Raw genomic sequence first — 19,842 nt, 5'->3', positions numbered from 1 at the left:
CTAACAGATTATAATGAGAAGAGGAGGCGGAACCGGGAGACTCAGCTCCGCCCAGCCATTGGTCATTGTGAGAGGTTTCCTCTCACAAGAAAGAGCGGGAAGGCGTGGTCCTGCCCATCCATTGGTCACAGGGGGTGGAAAAGGAGGAGCTGTAAGACGCAGTTTCGCCAAGCCATTGGTCAGAGCAAGGAGAAGAGGAGGAGCCGAAAGGCGGAGCCCAGCCATTGTGCGCAGTGCGCGGAAGAGGAGGAGCGGCCGGTACACGCAGCATTGTTCAGTCTCCATCTTGTCTCTGCAGATAGCGGTCTGATCGCCACGTTTTCCTTCTCACCCCTCGGCTCTGTGTGAGGCGCTCCGCTCTGTTCCCGGCCTTTCCTCTCTCATACACCCGCCGCTCCGCTTCCCGCTCTCTGTACACCCGCCGCACCGCTTCCTCGGCCTTTCCCGCTCCGCGCGTCACGTGACTCCTACCGCTATGTCCGCCGTGTCCCAGGCCGCAGCGGAGAACGAGAAGCTGGAGAAAGAAGAGATGGAGAGCAACGAGGAGGAGGAGGAGAACATGGAGGAGGAGGATGGAGAGGAGGGGGGAGGAGAGGACGACCAAGAGGAAGACTTCACCGTACACGTCGGGGCCACCTACTCCTGCAAGAGGAACGACGGCACCTTCCGTGAGTACTTACCTCATATATATCACCCCTCCCCCCCACTACAGAGTACTTACCTCATATATATCGCCCCTCCCCCCACTACAGAGTACTTACCTCATATATATCACCCCTCCCCCCCCCCCACTACAGAGTACCTACCTCATAGCGCCCCTCCCCCACTACAGAGTACTTACCTCATAGCGCCCCTCCCCCACTACAGAGTACTTACCTCATAGCGCCCCTCCCCCACTACAGAGTACTTACCTCATATTGCCCCTCCCCCACTAGAGTACTTACCTCAATATCGCCCCTCCCCCACTACAGAGTACTTGCCTCATATCGCCCCTCCCCCACTACAGAGTACTTACCGCATATATATATCGCCCCTCCCCCCACTACAGAGTACTTACCGCATATATATATCACCCCTCCCCCCCCCCCCACTACAGAGTACTTACCTCATATATATCACCCCTCCCCCCCCCCCACTACAGAGTACTTACCTCATATATATCACCCCTCCCCCCCCCCCCCCCACTACAGAGTACTTACCTCATATATATCACCCCTCCCCCCCCCCACTACAGAGTACCTACCTCATCGCCCTCCCCCACTACAGAGTACTTACCTCATAGCGCCCCTCCCCCACTACAGAGTACTTACCTCATAGCGCCCCTCCCCCACTACAGAGTACTTACCTCATATCGCCCCTCCCCCACTACAGTACTTACCTCATATCGCCCCTCCCCCACTACAGAGTACTTACCTCATATCGCCCCTCCCCCACTACAGAGTACTTACCTCATATCGCCCCTCCCCCACTACAGAGTACTTACCTCATATATATCACCCTCCCCCACTAGAGTACTTACCTCATATATATCACCCCTCCCCCACTACAGAGTACTTACCTCATATATATCACCCCTCCCCCACTACAGAGTACTTACCTCATATATATCACCCCTCCCCCCCCCCCCCACTACAGAGTACTTACCTCATATATATCACCCCTCCCCCCCCCCCCCCACTACAGAGTACTTACCTCATATATATCACCCCTCTCCCCCCCCCCACTACAGAGTACTTACCTCATATATATCACCCCTCCCCCCCTCCCCCACTACAGAGTACCTACCTCATATCGCCCCTCCCCCACTACAGAGTACTTACCTCATATCGCCCCTCCCCCCCCACTACAGAGTACTTACCTCATATATATCACCCCTCCCCCCCACTACAGAGTACTTACCTCATATATATCACCTCTCCCCCCCACTACAGAGTACTTACCTCATATATATCACCCCTCCCCCCCACTACAGAGTACTTACCTCATATATATCACCCCTCCCCCCCACTACAGAGTACTTACCTCATATATATCACCTCTCCCCCCCACTACAGAGTACTTACCTCATATCGCCCCTCCCCCCACTACAGAGTACTTACCTCATATCGCCCCTCCCCCCCCACTACAGAGTACTTACCTCATATATATCACCCTCCCCCCCCCCCCCCCCCCCCCCACTACAGAGTACTTACCTCATATATATCACCCCTCCCCCCCCCCCCCCCCCACTACAGAGTACTTACCTCATATATATCACCCCTCTCCCCCCCCCCCCACTACAGAGTACTTACCTCATATATATCACCCCTCCCCCCCCCCACTACAGAGTACCTACCTCATATCGCCCCTCCCCCACTACAGAGTACTTACCTCATATCGCCCCTCCCCCCCCACTACAGAGTACTTACCTCATATATATCACCCCTCCCCCCCACTACAGAGTACTTACCTCATATATATCACCTCTCCCCCCCACTACAGAGTACTTACCTCATATATATCACCCCTCCCCCCCACTACAGAGTACTTACCTCATATATATCACCCCTCCCCCCCACTACAGAGTACTTACCTCATATATATCACCTCTCCCCCCCACTACAGAGTACTTACCTCATATCGCCCCTCCCCCCACTACAGAGTACTTACCTCATATCGCCCCTCCCCCCCCACTACAGAGTACTTACCTCATATCGCCCCTCCCCCCACTACAGAGTACTTACCTCATATCGCCCCTCCCCCCACTACAGAGTACTTGCCTCATATCGCCCCTCCCCCCACTACAGAGTACTTACCTCATATATATCGCCCCCCCCCCCCACTACAGAGTACTTACCTCATATATATCGCCCCTCCCCTTACGAGAGTACTTGCCTCATATCGCCCCTCCCCCCACGAGAGTACTTGCCTCATATCGCCCCTCCCCCCACTACAGAGTACTTGCCTCATATCGCCCCTCCCCCCCACTACAGAGTACTTGCCTCATATCGCCCCTCCCCCCCACTACAGAGTATTTGCCTCATATCGCCCCTCCCCCCCACTACAGAGTACTTGCCTCATATCGCCCCTCCCCCCCACTACAGAGTACTTGCCTCATATCGCCCCTCCCCCCCACTACAGAGTACTTGCCTCATATCGCCCCTCCCCCCACTACAGAGTACTTGCCTCATATCGCCCCTCCCCCCCACTACAGAGTACTTGCCTATGACATTTGCCTAGGCATGGAAACCAGGAAGTAACTGAAGAAACATTAGCAAAAATAGTTTAAAACAAGTATTAGACTGTAAGCTCCCAGGATCAGGGCCCTCCTATCCCTCTTGTATTGAACTGTATTGTCTCCCATTATATTGTACAGCGCTGAGCATACCGTTGGCACCATAAATCCTGTATAATAATAAAAAGTATGAATTACTTTCCGATTTACTAGTACTAGCAGCATAAGGATTAAAAATAGTCCATGTTGATTGAGAGAGCGAAGATCCACTCAATCCCATTCCTTATCCTAGATCAGGGTGTCAAACTTCATTTCATGGCGGGCCGTATCAGCATTATGGTTGTCTTCAAAGGGCTGGTTGTATCTGTAAGACTAGGTGCCCAGAGCAACCCCCCCCCATTACATCAGATGTCAAGAATCCCACACCTTCACTAACATCACCGTGCACCCCAGAGCTGGAAAGCAGAAAGTGCCGGGTCTGGAGGAGGACCAGAGGAGGAGTGGAGTCAGTTACCAGAGTCTGCTGAATGCTGAGACCAGGGGAGGCAGAGATGAGGGGGTGCTGCAGCTGCACTGAGAGGTGCAGGATTTGGCAGAGGAGTTCTATTCTCTCTGCAGAGAGAAGGGGGGGCAGAGACAAGGGGTTACCTGCAGGATAGGTGCAAGGACCACATGAAATGGCCTGATTCGGACTGCGGGCCTTGTGTTTGACACCTGTGCCCTAGACTATACATGACCTCGTTACATGGTAAAACCACTAAGTGGCTGCAAGTCTGTCTTCATTTATATATCTTTAGACTCAATTTCTAGGAGGAAAGATTGGAGTAAAGATAGAAGAAAGGATAGGAAAATGAGGAGCAGAGGAAAGAACAAAGGAACAAAAGAGCTAAAAGATTGGAAGGAGCAAAACAGAGAAAAAAAAAAGGGGGGGGGAGTGATGTGTTTTATTGGAAAAGAAAAAAAAATGTAAATCTGCAGCTTCAATTAAAACTCTGCTGATCCTGCCATCAGGTTCCCTGTTACAGCGTGACCCTACGGTCCCTTTCTAGTTCATTTGCGTTGTGGTGCGGGCTCCCTGCGGAAACTACAAGTGGTCATTTGAACACGTCGTACAGGATACCCTCCCTGAGGAATGCCATGTGGCCATCACTGGAGGGCTTGTAGATGGGAAGTAACTGTAAAGGGACAGCATGGGATCAGCAACCCTGAGATGGACAAAGGACTGGGGGAAAGTGATAAATGTTTAGTACATAGGTTTTATGTAATTTCAATGATGGCTGTCACCGAGACAGGAAGTGAGCAGAAATCTCCCCAAAATGGGGCACAGGCAGTAATACACAACACGGGGTCAGAATCCTCCCCCTCATGTCTCTGACCAAGTGTTTCTGATCGAAGTTACTGTCTTGTTCCTATTGGCTCCTGTCTGGGTGTATTCAGTGTTTCTGATCGGAGTTACTGTCTTGTTCCTATTGGCTCCTGTCTGGGTATATTCAGTGTTTCTGATCGAAGTTACTGTCTTGCTCCTATTGGCTCCTGTCTGGGTATATTCAGTGTTTCTGATCGGAGTTACTGTCTTGTTCCTATTGGCTCCTGTCTGGGTATATACAATGTTTCTGATTGAAGTTACTGTCTTGCTCCTATTGGCTCCTGTCTGGGTATATTCAGTGTATATTCAGTGTTTCTGATCGAAGTTACTGTCTTGTTCCTATTGGCTCCTGTCTGGGTATATTCAGTGTTTCTGATCAAAGTTGCTGTCTTGCTCCTATTGGCTCCTGTCTGGGTATATTCAGTGTTTCTGATCGGAGTTGCTGTCTTGTTCCTATTGGCTCCTGTCTGGGTATATTCAGTGTTTCTGATCGGAGTTGCTGTCTTGTTCCTATTGGCTCCTGTCTGGGTATATTCAGTGTTTCTGATCGAAGTTACTGTCTTGCTCCTATTGGCTCCTGTCTGGGTATATTCAGTGTTTCTGATCAAAGTTGCTGTCTTGTTCCTATTGGCTCCTGTCTGGGTATATTCAGTGTTTCTGATCGAAGTTACTGTCTTGCTCCTATTGGCTCCTGTCTGGGTATATTCAGTGTTTCTGATCGGAGTTGCTGTCTTGCTCCTATTGGCTCCTGTCTGGGTATATTCAGTGTGTCTCTTCTGTTGCAGATGACGCGGAGATTGTGAAGACCCGGATGAATAAACAGGCCGGCAGGGAGGAGTTCTACGTCCATTACATTGGTTGTAAGTAACAGATGAACACCTCAGTCTCCTTCCTTTTCCTCTCACTGCATGAAATCTTCTCCTTCCTACAGACGTCTGTTTTCAGACCCTCTATAACGATGACAGATCAGTACCATCAGCGAGGATCTGTAATAGGTTCCCTGTGATGGGTATCTGCCATGTTTATTACAGGAGGTGATTGTGAAGAGAAACTGCCGGTTTATACTTTGACTTCAAAGGATGCGTTCAGCATTTGTACTTGCTACAGAACGTAAATGTTTCTTGGTTGTATGAGGGCTGTTGCAGGGTCCTGTTCACTTCAGCTGGCCACATACATGACAATCTTTAGAATGCACACAACATGTTAGAATATGCATGCACGTATGTAACTACATATGTTGAACATGAATTTTGGCAGCACCCTGTTCAGTTCCAATAGTCAGTCAACGCAGCACTGCTATACATTGCAGTCACAGGCTGAAATCTTTTTTTTGGTGTTGTAACTTAGTGCTTTCTGCCATACATACAGTTGATGGTTTTGTGCTAGGGGGGCTTTCATTTGCACACCCTCAGCACTGTTACAAGTCCCATTCACTGATGGCAGGCTGGCGGGATGGGCTCCCGACATGTGTCCACTGTTACATGTGAGTACAATGGTCACATGACCAGGGATTGCCTCTGTTACTAAGGCTGCCCTTGAAGGGCCTGCTACTGCTGGCAGCAATGGGTTAAGGGCCCATAGGAAAGAAATGGGCAGAGGCAATGCACCTGTTAAAACACGTTTAAGTGTGTGAATTGGCCCTGATGTGTAAAATAAAACACGAAGGTGATTGCAGAATAGCACCTGCCTACAAGGACTAGGATTGTACAATCGTGATCATCAGAAAACAATCGTTTTTGGATGTTGGACTTGTCCAGCTCAGTTTTTATTGGTTTGGGTCTTGTGACTCCAGGCGAGCTGTGCAGTCGGTTGTACAATCCAAGTGTAATGTATCTGGTCAGCTGGGGGCCCCCGGGAGCTTTTCATGGCTGTCATCTGCTCACATCAGCAATAGATGCAGAATAAATTGGCCAGTCTGACACGATGGAGGGTTCCAACTCCAGCAATTATTGGCTTTGTGAGCAATAAAAGTCCATGTAAAAAGCTCTTGCGTGATCCTCTCCTTTTGTTCACGTTTGATGGCCTTTGCCCTTGAAAGTGACAGAAGTGATCTGGGAAATGTTTGCGTCAATATGTAAGGCCTTTTACAGGAAATAAGACCTTGTTGGCTGCCATTGCTGAACTGATAAATGAATGTTGGCTTTTGCGCACAACTGCTTTCATCACGGCTTGAATAACACTTTATTCTGCCCTGCCAGGCTCGGCTTGTTAAGTATTTGGCTATTATTTTTATTATACAGGATTTATATAGCGCCAACAGTTGGCGCAGCACTTTACAATATGAAGGCAGACATTACAGGTACAATACAATTTGGTACAAGAGGAAACCGAGGGCTATGGAACGTATTGAGCCCATCAAGCCAGGCAACTAGAATTTTCAGATTCAGCAATGGCATCATCTTCCTTATGATCTGTGCTCCTGTGTGTCTTGCTGGGTTGGGCTGTTAAATGTTTCATTTTTAGTTGTGGCTCCTGTCAGATCCAATATGAGAACTCATAGTTGCATTGTCTCTAACCTATTCACGCCGGCCGCACGCAAATGTGCGGCCTCCCGGCATAGACTCTGAGCGGACGCTCTTTTGCGTGCAATTAAGAAAAACGTGCTGAGAGCATGTGACCTGTGAGCTCCGAGCACACATGTCCAGTACTCACGGAAAGGTCCCAATCTCCTTTTTCGATCGGGACTGTTCTCGATCATGTGACAGTCGTGATGGCAAACCACGGCTGTCACATGACCCTAAAGCCCCGCCTTCTGAAACCCTTAAAGGGCCAGGAAGCGCCAAGGGGTTAAACAAAGACTGCACTAGCTTTCCTCTGGCTCTATGGGTCAGCTACCTGCAGCTTTACCTTGGCTGCATGACTCTTCTGGTTGGGGGATGAGCTGGTTTTTCCCCATGTGCTTTGGTGCACTGTTTGGGGGAGAAAAAAAGAAAATGCACTGAGCCTAAAATACCCTGTGATAAATTATAGTGCTCTCCTAGAGCCCATCCAAGGGGGGCCCCTTGTGGGGCCCATCCGAGGGGGTCTGTAGGCTGCAGTGTTGTTGCAGACTAAAGCTTGACCCAATGTTCATTTCAACTCTGCAGAGACAGCATACCAAATAACAGGGGAGGACTTCTGCACCTCCCCTGAGGCATTCATGTGTATGGAATCTAGAACTGGCAAGTGCCAATTATGTTCCTTTTAATGGGAACAGTTGTTTTTCATAGGCTTGTAGCTAACCTTTGAATAACAGAAGGTGGTTGGATGTGCGGACCCGACCTGGTCACCCTTCACCATCTGTGTAGGTGAGGTTTGTCTTCAGCCTACACAGGAGTGATGAAAGGTCTTCTGCGGACTACCAGGGCAAACCAGTATCCGTCAGACAAGGTTTTTCTTGCCTTTATGGTTATTGCCCCTTGCCCTGATTACCTGCCCCTATCTGGTGGTGGTGGAGTGCCTCACAAACCTAAGATGGTCACACCTGAGGTCTTCTGGCACCTAGAAGGCCAAGTCCACCTTTGTGACCAAGTTTCATGTTGAACCAATATTTGGGGTGTAACCTGAAGCATGGTTGCCTATAACATCTCACATCTGCATCATCCAGGGCCGGGATTGTTGACAGACTAATGTCCTTGATGCCACAGTGGCAGATGGGATGTGTATACGGTCACCCTCCCCTACCGCTCTAGTTTAGTGGCACTTCCTCCAGCCCCTGATCCGTACCTCTGTATGGACCTGAGGTTTGGGGAAAACCTTGCAAATGCGCATTGCACCCAGAAAGCACCAGTCAGTTGTGATGCTCTGCAGACATTGAAAGTTTAAAAGGTAAATTCACATTGATGGGTGCGATCGTTGTTGCTAAATTTAGTCCTTTTTAAATGGTGTCTGAAGGAAATGCCCAGTGAAAGGTTCAATTGTTTAAACGATGATTTTGTCCACCTCTTCTCTAGTATCCTGGGATCCTGTGGTAAGTAGAAGTGGGGTTCGAGCCACACTCCCTCCCCCGCCTTCTCATCTTGTCTGTTATGAAAATACCTATTGTGAGCTCGCTTTTTTCCGCAGTGGCTCGCCGTCAAAACGAGTGGGTGGACAAAACCCGATTGGTGCTGCCCAAAGCAGTGAAAGAAGGGGACGTGCCAAATGGAGACGCGGCAGAAAACGGAAAAACGGACCAGAAAAACCAGGATGAACCTGAACCGAAGGTAACGCGGGCTGTCATACCCACTCCGCCAAGCTCTCGACGCCTAAATCGAAACCTTTGAAAAATTGGCGCCTTTTCTTTGTGATTTACCATCATTGTAACCGGCTGATAGACCGGAAACGCATTTGTTTTATGATTTGAGGATCACATCATAAGGGTGCCGGGTCTGTCTCTGGAGGCTGCTGAGTTCAGTTGGCTTTATTCTCCAGGGTCTCGCTTTCATAGGTAAAGATGCTTCCAGGAAATTTACAATTCCTGAAATTGGAACCCAACATTGATCCCACTTTTCCGATTTTTATTTTACTTGCATTTTTATGGGTTCATTCACACAACCCACCACGCTGCAATGCATACAGACTGCTGTGCGTTCAGGGGAATTATGCTTTCAGTGTCTTCCTGCACTGTTACACTTTGTTTTGTTTTTATACATTATAGTCACAAAGTGATGTTTTTTCCAAATGACACTGCTGTGTGTTGACAGGAGGTGCCATCCATTGGCTCCAGTAGAAAGCTACATGTCTGCACCTCCCGTCTTTGTTGCAATGTGAATAGGACACATAGAAAACAAAGTTTTCTATGACCCGAAGTGATCAGTGCAGAAAAAACACAAGTCACTGCTGTGTGAATGAGCCCTAAACTTTTTTCTTTTTTTTTTTTTTTTTTTTCTCCCTAAATTCTCTGACTGGAGTCTATACACTCTTGTAAATTTGGAATGATGGCACCAAGTGGACCATTGAGTCTTCCCTTTTTTTCCCCTCTTTTTATGTAACTTTTATACAGTGGAACTATGTTCACCTTGACTCCAGCAATGCAGCCTCCTGGAGCTCCTTGCCTCTCCGCTGACATCTTCAGGCAGCCGGGTCTTGATCGCCGGCAGCTTTCGTTGGCAGGGCTGGTAGTGCAGTTAGATTCGACATTGTCGAATTTGTGCTGTGAGCTGTGCGTACGCGAACAACTTAAATGCAGAAGACAAAACATGTTTCTTCTGTATTAAAATTTCCGCCTGTCCGCCCATTTGTTTTTTTGGCCTATAGTTCGACTTTTTATATATTTTTTTTTTTATTCTCTTGGTACTTGATCCTGTGTCTGAGGATTTTTTTTTTTTTTTTCTTATGGTAATTTCCTTCTGTTTGTGTGTGGTGTTTTTTTTTATTTTTTTTATTTTTTTGCTATAATGCAAAATCAAGTGAGGTGTTTCACTTTGTGCTTTAATTTTTTTTTCTTCTATCTGTAGCTTTTATAAATGTCCATTTATTGACACACATCGCATACTAATAGTCAAAGCCTTTGCTTTGAACTGCTAGTTTGTAGAAATTCATATATTTTCATAGATCAGTGTGCAGTGAGCAGCGACAGACCTTGTCCTAAAGCCTCGTGCACATGCTTTACTCTAACAAATGATTTTTTTTAAAGGCACAGTTTACCTCCCAAAAACCCACACCGCTCCCTTAATTTGCTGGTGCATCCTCTAGGGGAATACCTTTTTTTTTATTTTTTAACTTGACACTTGTGTGTGTGGGGGGGTCCCCCGGCACAGCCACATCATCCAGCTTTCTGTTTGCTGTCTTACTAAAAGTCTCATCTGCCACCGTGGCACATGTAACCTGTAGAGAGAATGATGGTGGTCACTCCCCTCACCACTGTAGTTCAGTGAGCAGTTCTTCATATGGACCTGAAGCTGCTGGAAGGCTTTGCAGGAAACCATGCCTTGCACTTGTGACGCACTGATCGCAGTTGCAAATCTCCGCTGGCCTCGTTTTAAAAATATTAGCACCTTTTTGTGACTGTTGGGGCACTTAGACTACTTCCACGAGGTGGACTATGCCTTTTAAAATCAGAATTTTGATCGCCATCATTGCACTGCTTATTTTGCAGTTATAAAAGAACACATCTATAAACACCGTGGTCTTTATTTCTGAATGCGCTGACTTCTGTGTTTGCCAATGATGAATGAATCCTGCTGTGATGGGTATTTTATTCGTCAGGTTTCCAGAATTTTGTCCACTGAGCAAAATGTATTTCCATCGAAATGTTTTATGATTGTAAATTTATTAACTAAAGGAAATCTATTTTGTTTGTTTTTTTTTTTTGGATTTTGCATCTCATTCTTTATTTTATAAAAACTATTACAGGATGTTCCCATGCTCCAGTGTGCAGTGCATGCTTGCGGTCTGAGAAGGCGCTGCACTTTTCTCTTTGAGAAGGTTATACTAACTATACATTCCCTTTATGAATAGGTGACACCTTTTAAACCGTGCTACGTGGCTACGTATAAATACTCCTTTTTAGCTGTGACTTTTGTATTTTGTTGTTATTTTTGAACATGCATTGCACTCCTGGAACAAGCTAACATCACATTGCTGAGTGTTGCACTGCAGAGAACTACACACACAAATATCTAAAGCTGTGCTGAACTGGGGTGATGAATACGCCACTTAATGCTCACCCAGGCAGAACAAAGCCAGAACCACATTGTGGGCCTCTCTGTTCCACAACATTTACAGACAAACCTCAGTCTGTATGATTCTACAGTTTGTAACTCTGGTGGTTTTACCACATCAGATGTCAAACTTGATGAATCGCAAAAGGGAAAATCTAAGAAATGGTTCTGGAACATAATGAAACAAATTGGGGAAATGCATACACACCCTAAGCTAGTTCGTACTTGTTCTGGTCTTTGAAAAGCAATTTGCATTCAGATCTACTTTTCAGAGGGACAGGCTGTGAGGAGAGGCGTTTTGCCTCCTCACTACCTGCTTTTAACCCTTGAACTCTGCAGTAATGAGCCACAGCCATGTGCATTGTCCACAGTTGTGGGACGTTTTCAGAGTGGCCCCATTCACTTGGGTGGTGCTTATCAGGCTCTACACCTGCCAAAAGTGACAGCGGGTATAGTTCTGTTGCGGTCACAAAGCCCAACATATGCACACCTCCTAGCTTCTGCAGGGGAAAGGGCTGTAAAAAAAAAAAAAAAAGTGCTGCTTAACTGCAGTTTTGTCACTCCTCAGCCTCTAGTGGGCGAGCCCTTATTCAGGTGGTCAGACTGACTGAGGCAACGCTTGCACAATGTTTACCATTTGCTCGGTTTGTGTGATTAGGCAGCTCTGGGGTGCATCATTTGGCAGATTACCAATTGTACAGCGGCTGCAGTGTGGTCTGTATGTAGTCACCGAACATTGACCACCTTCTTGCTTTGGGGGAAAATAAATAAAAATTTGTGAAGATGCACTTAAGTCCTTAAACTGTCACCTATTCATAGCATCTGTGAAGAGAAGTCCCATTTGTCATGTCAGAGGGACTTGGAAATATCAGTGAAACACAAGTGCAGTGGTGTCACCGCTTAGTCTGTTTACTTTTCCAGCTCCTTACTGGTAGGCCCATACCTCTGTATGTATCTGGGGCTGGAAGGAAGAATTTGTATAGGCCTGTGAATTGCATCCACTATGCAGTGATTGCAGTTGCAATGTTCTGCAAGCTCCAATGCAGGCAATTTAATGCATTTTTTTTTAGTTTTTCTCAACCTGCGTGATTTTTTTTTTTTTTTTTTTACCCAAAAAAATTGTGGCGTGTGCCTTTTTAATGCTGTGGATTGAACTGGAGCCAGAGCAGACTTTGCGATCTATCTTTGTTGACCAATACAGAATAAGGATTGAGCTAGCCATAGATGTAAGGTGACCTGATCTGGGTCTCATCGGATGTCAATGCCAGTCTATACCGATAAGGTGTAAGCAAAGAATTGCACGTTAGTATTTGTTGTAGCTACACTACCAAACTACACTTTATATATCTCCGTCGTCTTCTATTTTATAATACAATGATGTATCAAGATTCTAAACCTGTATTGGTCACCTCAGATGCAACAGTAATGTGTGTTTTGGTCAAAACTTGCCCTACCCCAGCATTCCAAAAAAACGGCTGCCATTTTTTATTTCCAAGAGAAACAAATTAAAGAAGCTGATTTCACCCCACTGCCAGTTTTGTGAAGATTGCATTTCACCGCAGTGTATTTTTAGCACATATTGGAACACATTTGTTTAGATCCTCCAAAAAAAACATTGGTTGGTCGTTGGCATGATGCTTTGCATTTCTCAGTGGTTTTTTATTTGGGAAGTCAGTTGAACTTTGACGTGAGCTTTTGAATCTAGCAGGTCTGATTATACGTTCGGTCTCTGGTTTGTCTTTGTGTATGTCTGTCTATGAAAAGCATGTACATGTGTGTTATAGAGATGGAGTGTATTTTAACCAATATTTCTCCTAAATTCTTTCAGCTGGACGCTTCTTTACTGTGACATTCCATTTAATAGACTTCTTCTTTTATTTGGTTAAACAAGTGATTTCCTGATCTATATTCTCGCACATGGGCATTTGACATTAATACCCCACTTCTTTCCTAACTACAGTGAAGCAGATTGCCTTCCCTTACTTTATTTTTTTCGTCTTCTAGAAAGCAAAGGTGGAGGTCCATGAAGCCCCTCAGGGTGGTTCTGCCGTGGCTTCTGGGGATTTTGCCGAGGAGTTGACCTGTCTGCTGTGCAACGAGCTCTTCAAGGACCCAGTCATGGTCGAATGCGGCCACAACTTCTGCCGCAATTGCATTGACAAGGCCTGGGAGGGTCGGGATTCCTTTACGTGCCCCGACTGTAAGGAAGAAATAACCGAGAAGAGATACACTACCAACCGAATCCTGGCCAACCTGGTGAAGAAGACTGCTGGTGCTGCTGCCACCCCGACCCCTACTAAACCTGTAGGGAAAGAAAAGGTCCGCCCCCTCGAGAACTGCCCCGAGCATGACGAGAGGCTGAAGCTGTATTGTAAGGATGACGGGACCCTGAGCTGTGTCATCTGCCGTGACTCCCTGAAACATGCAAGTCACAACTTCCTTCCCATCCTGGATGCCGTGGGGGTGTACAGAGTAAGTGATATGTAATATTACTGCTAATCCTGAGATTGAAGTTTAGTACGTTACTTACCACGTTAGCGTTGTGTTCCCTGCAGACAGAACTGTCTTCTATAGTGTCTCCACTAGAGGAAGCCCTGAAGGTGACTGAACAGCTGACCAACCAGCAGAATGAGAAGATCGAGCAGCATAAAGTAAGTCAACTCCTGGCCCATGTATTCGATATTGTGTGGTTGACACAAGTCTGCAAAACTGTTTAATTAGTAGTATCTAACGCTACTTCCTTCCTCCACAGACCAACCTACAGGGGTTCCAGGAGCACATTGTGTCAGAGTTCGAGAAGCTGCACAAGTTCCTGAAGGAGCGGGAGGAAAAACTTCTGGAGCAGCTCCAGGAAAAGGGCGACAGTCTCCTGAAAGATATGGAGACCAACCTGGTGAAGATGCAGGAGAATAGAGACAACATCCAGCAGACCATCGGTGTGGCCAAGGAGAAAATGGACGATACAGACTCCATTTCTTTCTTGACTGTAAGTGAATCTTGCTTGAATTGGCACCTTTACGACAAGCCAATGCATGTGCAGCGGTGAAATGCTGGCTTTAAGACCCGCACGCCCCACATATGCAACGCTGGGTGGCCAGTGTTTGTGCGGAGAGCTCTTCCAGCACAGAGACAGCTGTAAAAGACGGACTGAAGATCAGTAGCTGGCGGGACTGTGACAGTGGTCACATGATCGCCAAACCTTTCCAACCCCAGCATTGAGTGGTTTAAAGGAACGCTGGGACTGGTGGGAAGGGATTGATACTGAGTGTTTCAGTTCATTACTGGGACTGGTGGGAAGGGATTGATACTGAGTGTTTCAGTTCATTACTGGGACTGGTGGGAAGGGATTGATGTGGAGTTTCAGTTCATTATGGTGTTTGTCATGAACCGTAAATAACTTTTTCTTTTATCTTCATTCCTGCAGGACATCAAGTCATTCATTGAGAAGTAAGTCTCATTTTTATTTTTGCTTAAGTCTTGATGAGAATGAACAAATTTGGGAGCGTTCTACTTTTTTTTTTTTTTCTCTCTTTAACCAGGTGCCAGGAGCAGCAGAAAGAAGTCACATCAGGTGGGAATACCCTTCTCTCCAAGGACCTTTGCCAGGGCACCTTCAAGGGACCCGTTCAGTACGCTATGTGGAAGCAGATAAAATCCTTCATTTCTCCATGTAAGTGCAGGCTTGTATGTCCAACGTGATGGTTTGGTGTTCTGTGTTGTATTTTCTTAAGCTATTTTTTTGTTTCTTTTTGAATGAATACTCCTTATATGCTTGGAGTCCAGACTGTGCAGCCACGTGCCGTTCTGGTGGTGAGGGCCCCAGAGTTTAGTGGGAGCATTGATTTGTAAAAGGATCATTGCAGAGATCTTTACTAGCCTCATGTACTGGTCCCAGTCTTGCCGTCTTCTGCAGCAGATCTTCAACTTAATTAGTTGTTTTTCCAGTTTTTTGGCCATAACTTATTTTTCAGGTACTTGTATAGCGCAGTCCATTTACGCCATGCTTTACACACATACATACACACACACATACACACACATACACATACATACATACATACATACACACATACATACACACACACATACATACACACACACATACACACACACACACATATATACACACACACCTCTCATTCACATTAGTCCCTAACCCTCAAGGGGCATACAATCTAAGGTACCTAACTCACATTCATACATACTAAGGGCAATTTAGACAGGAGCCAATTAGTCTACTAGCATGTCTTTGGAGTGTGGGTGGAAACTGGAGTACCCGGAGGAAACCCATGCAGGCACAGGGAGATCATGCAAACTCCAAGCAGGTGGTGCCATGGTTTGGATTCGAACCAACGACTCTAGTACTGCCAGGCGGACCTGCTAACCATTTAGCCACTTCCTCACGTGTTTGCAGTCTTCTCCTGAATTGTATATACTAAACTTAACCCTCTGGTTATGTCGAGGAGGGTAAAATTGAGGCCCACTATACATACATGAAGTATTATTTGCTGCCCTATGGTTAATGTTGGGGCCCATGTATACATATACTAAACATTTGTGGCCCTCTGGGTAATTTTGGCCAATTACATTTGGGGCCACTATACAGATGACATTGTTTGCAACCCTCTGATCAATATCGGAGGGGATACAGACACGGGGGGGGGACATGCACACCATAAAATCCACAGAAATAGTATTTTAGATTAACCAATCCTTTCCTGAGACTTGCATAGCTCTGCTCATATAGGCTCTTTGAATATCGCTCATTCTCTGTAAACATCTTGTTCAAAATGTATGAAAATGCAAAGTTTTCAAATGGCTACATTTTGAAATCCCCCAACATTGGTGAGTTTCAGTATAAAGAGCATTTAAGGATGGACTCTGGGATAAGATGTGTTTTCGGTGAGCTTTGTGTATTTTTTCCCAGATCTCTTCCTAATCCAATGTGGGTCTTCCTGTAACAAAGACCAGTCACTGCTGCTCGCTCTCCTGGTGCAGGGTGACTGGTCTCCGCCTCCTTCTGTATTTTTCTGCAGGCAGCCTGTAGTGGGTGGGGCTTGCTGGGTCCCTCCCTCAGCTCTGCTCAGGCTATATTCAGCACAGTGCTACTTTTTATATAATCTGGTTCTGCGGGTCTTTGGTGAATGCAAAGTAGGCTTATATCCTCTTTGACTATTGAGGAATAGATTTAAATGCGGTTTTTTTTTTTTTTTTTTTTTTTTTTTTTTCCTGGGAGTTCAGCTTTAAATTAGCTCTTGAGCTGTTATGTATCAAACTGTACAGTGTTTTCTGTTTTTGTAGTTTTTTATATTTGGCACCATCCTATCCCCAAGTACAATCTAAGGTCATAAAACATAAGTGCCCTGCTTGAGAAATATTGCTGTCTATGAGGGGCAATATCTTAAATGTCTGCTCTTTAGGGGAAAGCACTTGTCTTTTATCTAAATATTTTGAATGGTAGGATTTTTTTTTTACTGGTTTCTTTCAGCTGTTTTTGAACACTTTTTTTTTTTTTTTTTTTTTCCCTTGTACAGATCTGACTCCAATGCTGCTGGATCCCAGCACGGCTCACCCCAATCTGGTCTTGGCTGACGGGCTGACCAGTGTTAAATACGGTGACACCAAACTTCCCCTCCCTGACAATCCGAAGCGTTTCAGCCAGTGTATCCTTGTTCTCGGGTCTACTGGCTTCGATTCAGGCCGCCATTACTGGGAGGTGGATGTGGGAGACAAGACCGCTTGGGATGTCGGTATGGCCAGTGAGTCCAGCAACCGCAAGGGTAAGATCAAGCTGAATCCCAAGAACGGCTACTGGGCCATCTGGCTGAGGAACGGCAACTCCTACAAGGCCCTGGAGTCACCATCCAAGAACCTGCTTCTCGACGCCAAACCGAAGAGAATTGGCGTGTATGTGGATTACGAAGGAGGCCAAATATCCTTCTACAATGCCGATGACATGACCGCCATCTATACCTTCAATGCCACCTTCACGGAGAAGCTGTACCCGTATCTGTCTCCATTCCTGCACGAATCTGGGCGCAATGCTGAGCCCTTGCGTATCGTTCACGAGTAATATAGCATGAGCTGGAAAGCTCTGCCACTGTTCTCCTGTAATTTTCAATTTTTGTTTTTTAAATAAAAATTCTCCATTGTGATGCATAGATACTGTTAATTTGCTGTTAATGTTCTTGTGCATTTTTTATTTTTGTTTCTTAAATAAATGGTTTAAATCAAAGTATCCAATCTTTTTACATTTCTACATTTTTAAAGTATATTTCCACTTTTGTAGTCAGATTTAGATAGCATTTACTTTATGTTCTTGTTCACATAGCAACTTAAAAAATACTAAAGTTTTTTTTTTTCGGCCACCAAAATTTGGTGCATCCCTAGTTATAACGGGTCCAGAAAGGTGATCTTGGCCTTTTTAAGATTGCTCTTCATAAGAAGCAGCAGCTCATGTGAACCAAGCAAGATCTTTGAATACCTATGTACAAGGGTACTTGACCTGCATAAGGCCAGAAAGGGATACAAAGCAATCTGTGTTTGGGCATCTATCAGTCGACAAATTGGGACAGTTTAGTAGTCTTAGTGGGTGCCAGCTATTTCTAAAGGGTTCAAATATTTTTTTTTCCTGCTATTGTACCATTCACATTAATACTGCTACCAAAATTAGTGTGTGCTGTCAATTGTCTCCAGCAATGTTCCTTATTTACTGTACGCTGCCACTTTAATGAAGCCCTGAGCAGCAGTTAAAGCGGTTCACTTTGGGGGGGAAAACAATTAAGCTGCAAGTCCTGTAGCTGCTTACTGTTAATAAAAGTACACTTCCCCATCCAGGGTTCCAGTGCTGTCCTCACCCGGGCTAGTGCTTCACTAGCCTTCAGATTCCCGGTTCCGGAATCCCAACTGTGGGCAAGCCAGATAGGCTGCTGTTTGCCTCATGGCTGGCTGCGCAAGGCGTGCTACGCTTTGTGGATGGTCCTGCAGTCTTTGGGGACCTGGGACTTGTCCCAGAAGATGTGGGAGGAGAACTGACTGCCTATGTGAAGTGGAAGAGGGCACCTGTCAAAGCTCCTCTGCTTAAAAGTCCTTTAGTGACTTGGGTGGCTATAGAGGAAACCACACAGTAAATGGAAAGGGGGTGCAAAATACCAGAAGTGTTGGATTTACAGTGGACCATTGCATAGGCTGCAGTTGGATAAAGTTGAGGCCCTAAAAATGAAGACTTTCTCCTCTTAACCACCATTATTTGTCCTGGTTACTAGGGAGATGGTTCTGCTCAACTGGAGGAGACTAAAAAGTTTAAAGACTGTGTGGGTGGAACAGAACACAAGGAGAGCAGGAGTACACATGGCTTTTATTGAAAGGCAAGGATAGCAGAGTTCTGACTGGCAAAGTGTTAAATCTGTAACGGGGATGACAGAACTCCAGCAGACAAAGGGTTAGGTTTGTAACATGCTGGACACACAGCAGGGATGACAGGACTCCAGTAGACAGAGGGTTAAGTCTGTAACACAGGCTGGGCACACAGCAGGGATGGCAGAACTTCGGAGACATGGGGCTAAGTCCATGGCACACAGCAGGGATGACAGGACACCAGCAGACAGAGGGCAAAGTCATAACAGGCTGGGCACACAGCAGGAATGGCAGAACTTCAGCAGACAGGGCTGAGTATGTAACACAGGCTGGGCACAAAGCAGGGATGACAGGTCTCCCAGCAGACAGAGGGTTAAGTCTGTAACACAGGCTGGGCACACAGCAGGGATGGCAGAACTTTGGCAGACAGAGCTAAGTTCGTAACAGGCAGGGCACACACCAGAGATATTTGAGTTCTGGCAAGCGAAGGGTCAATCCGCACAAGGAACTGGACACACAGCAGGGGTCCAGCACAACGGGCTAAGTCCTTGGCACAGGGTGGCACTCAAGTACAGCAGAGCTTAGTCCAGAGTCAAAGAGCAACAATCTGGGCCCAGTGAGCAGCAGACCACAAACTGCTACAGCAAAGTCCAGGAGCGCAGGACAGAAAATCAGGGACTCGCCAGCCAACAGTGGCCTCAGTAGAGGAAATCTAGGCAGTGTGGCATGGAGAAGGAGGTCCAGAGGACAGTCCTTCACCAAGGATCCCCAGAGGGCTGTGTGTCCTGGCCGCAGCTTCAACACCACACAGGCAACAGTTGACAGGAGAGCAGAGGAAAGTCCCAGTGTCCGGAAAGCCACACAGACAATGTAGAACTACAAGTCACAGCAGTGCAGAAAGCAAAGCACATCCCATACAGAACTACGTCTCAGTAGTTCAATCTTCTCACGAGACCTGCAGCCATGAGCTCCTCTGTCCATCACTGAATTAAGCTCTGAAAGTTCTCCCAACATACTGTGTTTCCCCGAAAGTAAGCCCTAGCGGTACTTTTTGATGTACTGCTAATATAAGCCCTCCCCCGAAAATAAGACCTACCTGCACCAGGGGAGAACTGACCATTCGGGCGCTGGCTGAGGACCCGGGGGTCACTGCAGGGCCCCATGAGAGGCTCAGTCCGTCCCTGTATGTGCCGCTTCTGAAATAAGCAGGCATTGGGGGGAAGAACAGTGAAGCAGGCACTGCAGACACCTCTCCTCGGAGTTTCAGCAGAGGGGAGGCTCCA

General features: G+C 46.5%; 1 protein-coding gene across 1 annotated transcript; it reads left to right on the top strand.

Moving 5' to 3' along the window:
- Nucleotides 1–232: 232 nt before the first annotated feature.
- LOC149429070 (nuclear factor 7, brain-like) lies at nucleotides 233–17,438 on the top strand. Its single transcript, XM_089666766.1, has 9 exons — nucleotides 233–668; nucleotides 5,366–5,440; nucleotides 8,625–8,764; nucleotides 13,208–13,675; nucleotides 13,759–13,854; nucleotides 13,956–14,189; nucleotides 14,628–14,650; nucleotides 14,743–14,873; nucleotides 16,738–17,438. Exons 1-9 carry the CDS (start codon nucleotides 476–478, stop codon nucleotides 17,274–17,276), a joined length of 1,899 nt encoding a protein of 632 aa, XP_089522892.1. The 5' UTR covers nucleotides 233–475; the 3' UTR covers nucleotides 17,277–17,438.
- The last annotated feature ends 2,404 nt before the right edge of the window (nucleotides 17,439–19,842 follow it).

This window comes from Staurois parvus, unplaced genomic scaffold (genome assembly GCF_062004578.1).
Source record: "Staurois parvus isolate SC_StPar_1 unplaced genomic scaffold, SC_StPar_1.0 ptg002827l, whole genome shotgun sequence".
In the NCBI taxonomy this organism is placed as follows: domain Eukaryota; kingdom Metazoa; phylum Chordata; class Amphibia; order Anura; family Ranidae; genus Staurois; species Staurois parvus.
The sequence above is the reverse complement of the archived record's forward strand: the minus strand, read 5'-3'. Positions and strand labels throughout refer to the sequence as shown.

Coding starts and splice junctions, on each gene's coding strand:
- LOC149429070 (XM_089666766.1), top strand. CDS start 476: ATGTCCGCCGTGTCCCAGGCCGCAGCGGAGAACGAGAAGCTGGAGAAA. Junction 13,676..13,758: donor ATGCCGTGGGGGTGTACAGA/GTAAGTGATATG, acceptor TGTTCCCTGCAG/ACAGAACTGTCTTCTATAGT. Junction 14,651..14,742: donor ATCAAGTCATTCATTGAGAA/GTAAGTCTCATT, acceptor CTCTTTAACCAG/GTGCCAGGAGCAGCAGAAAG.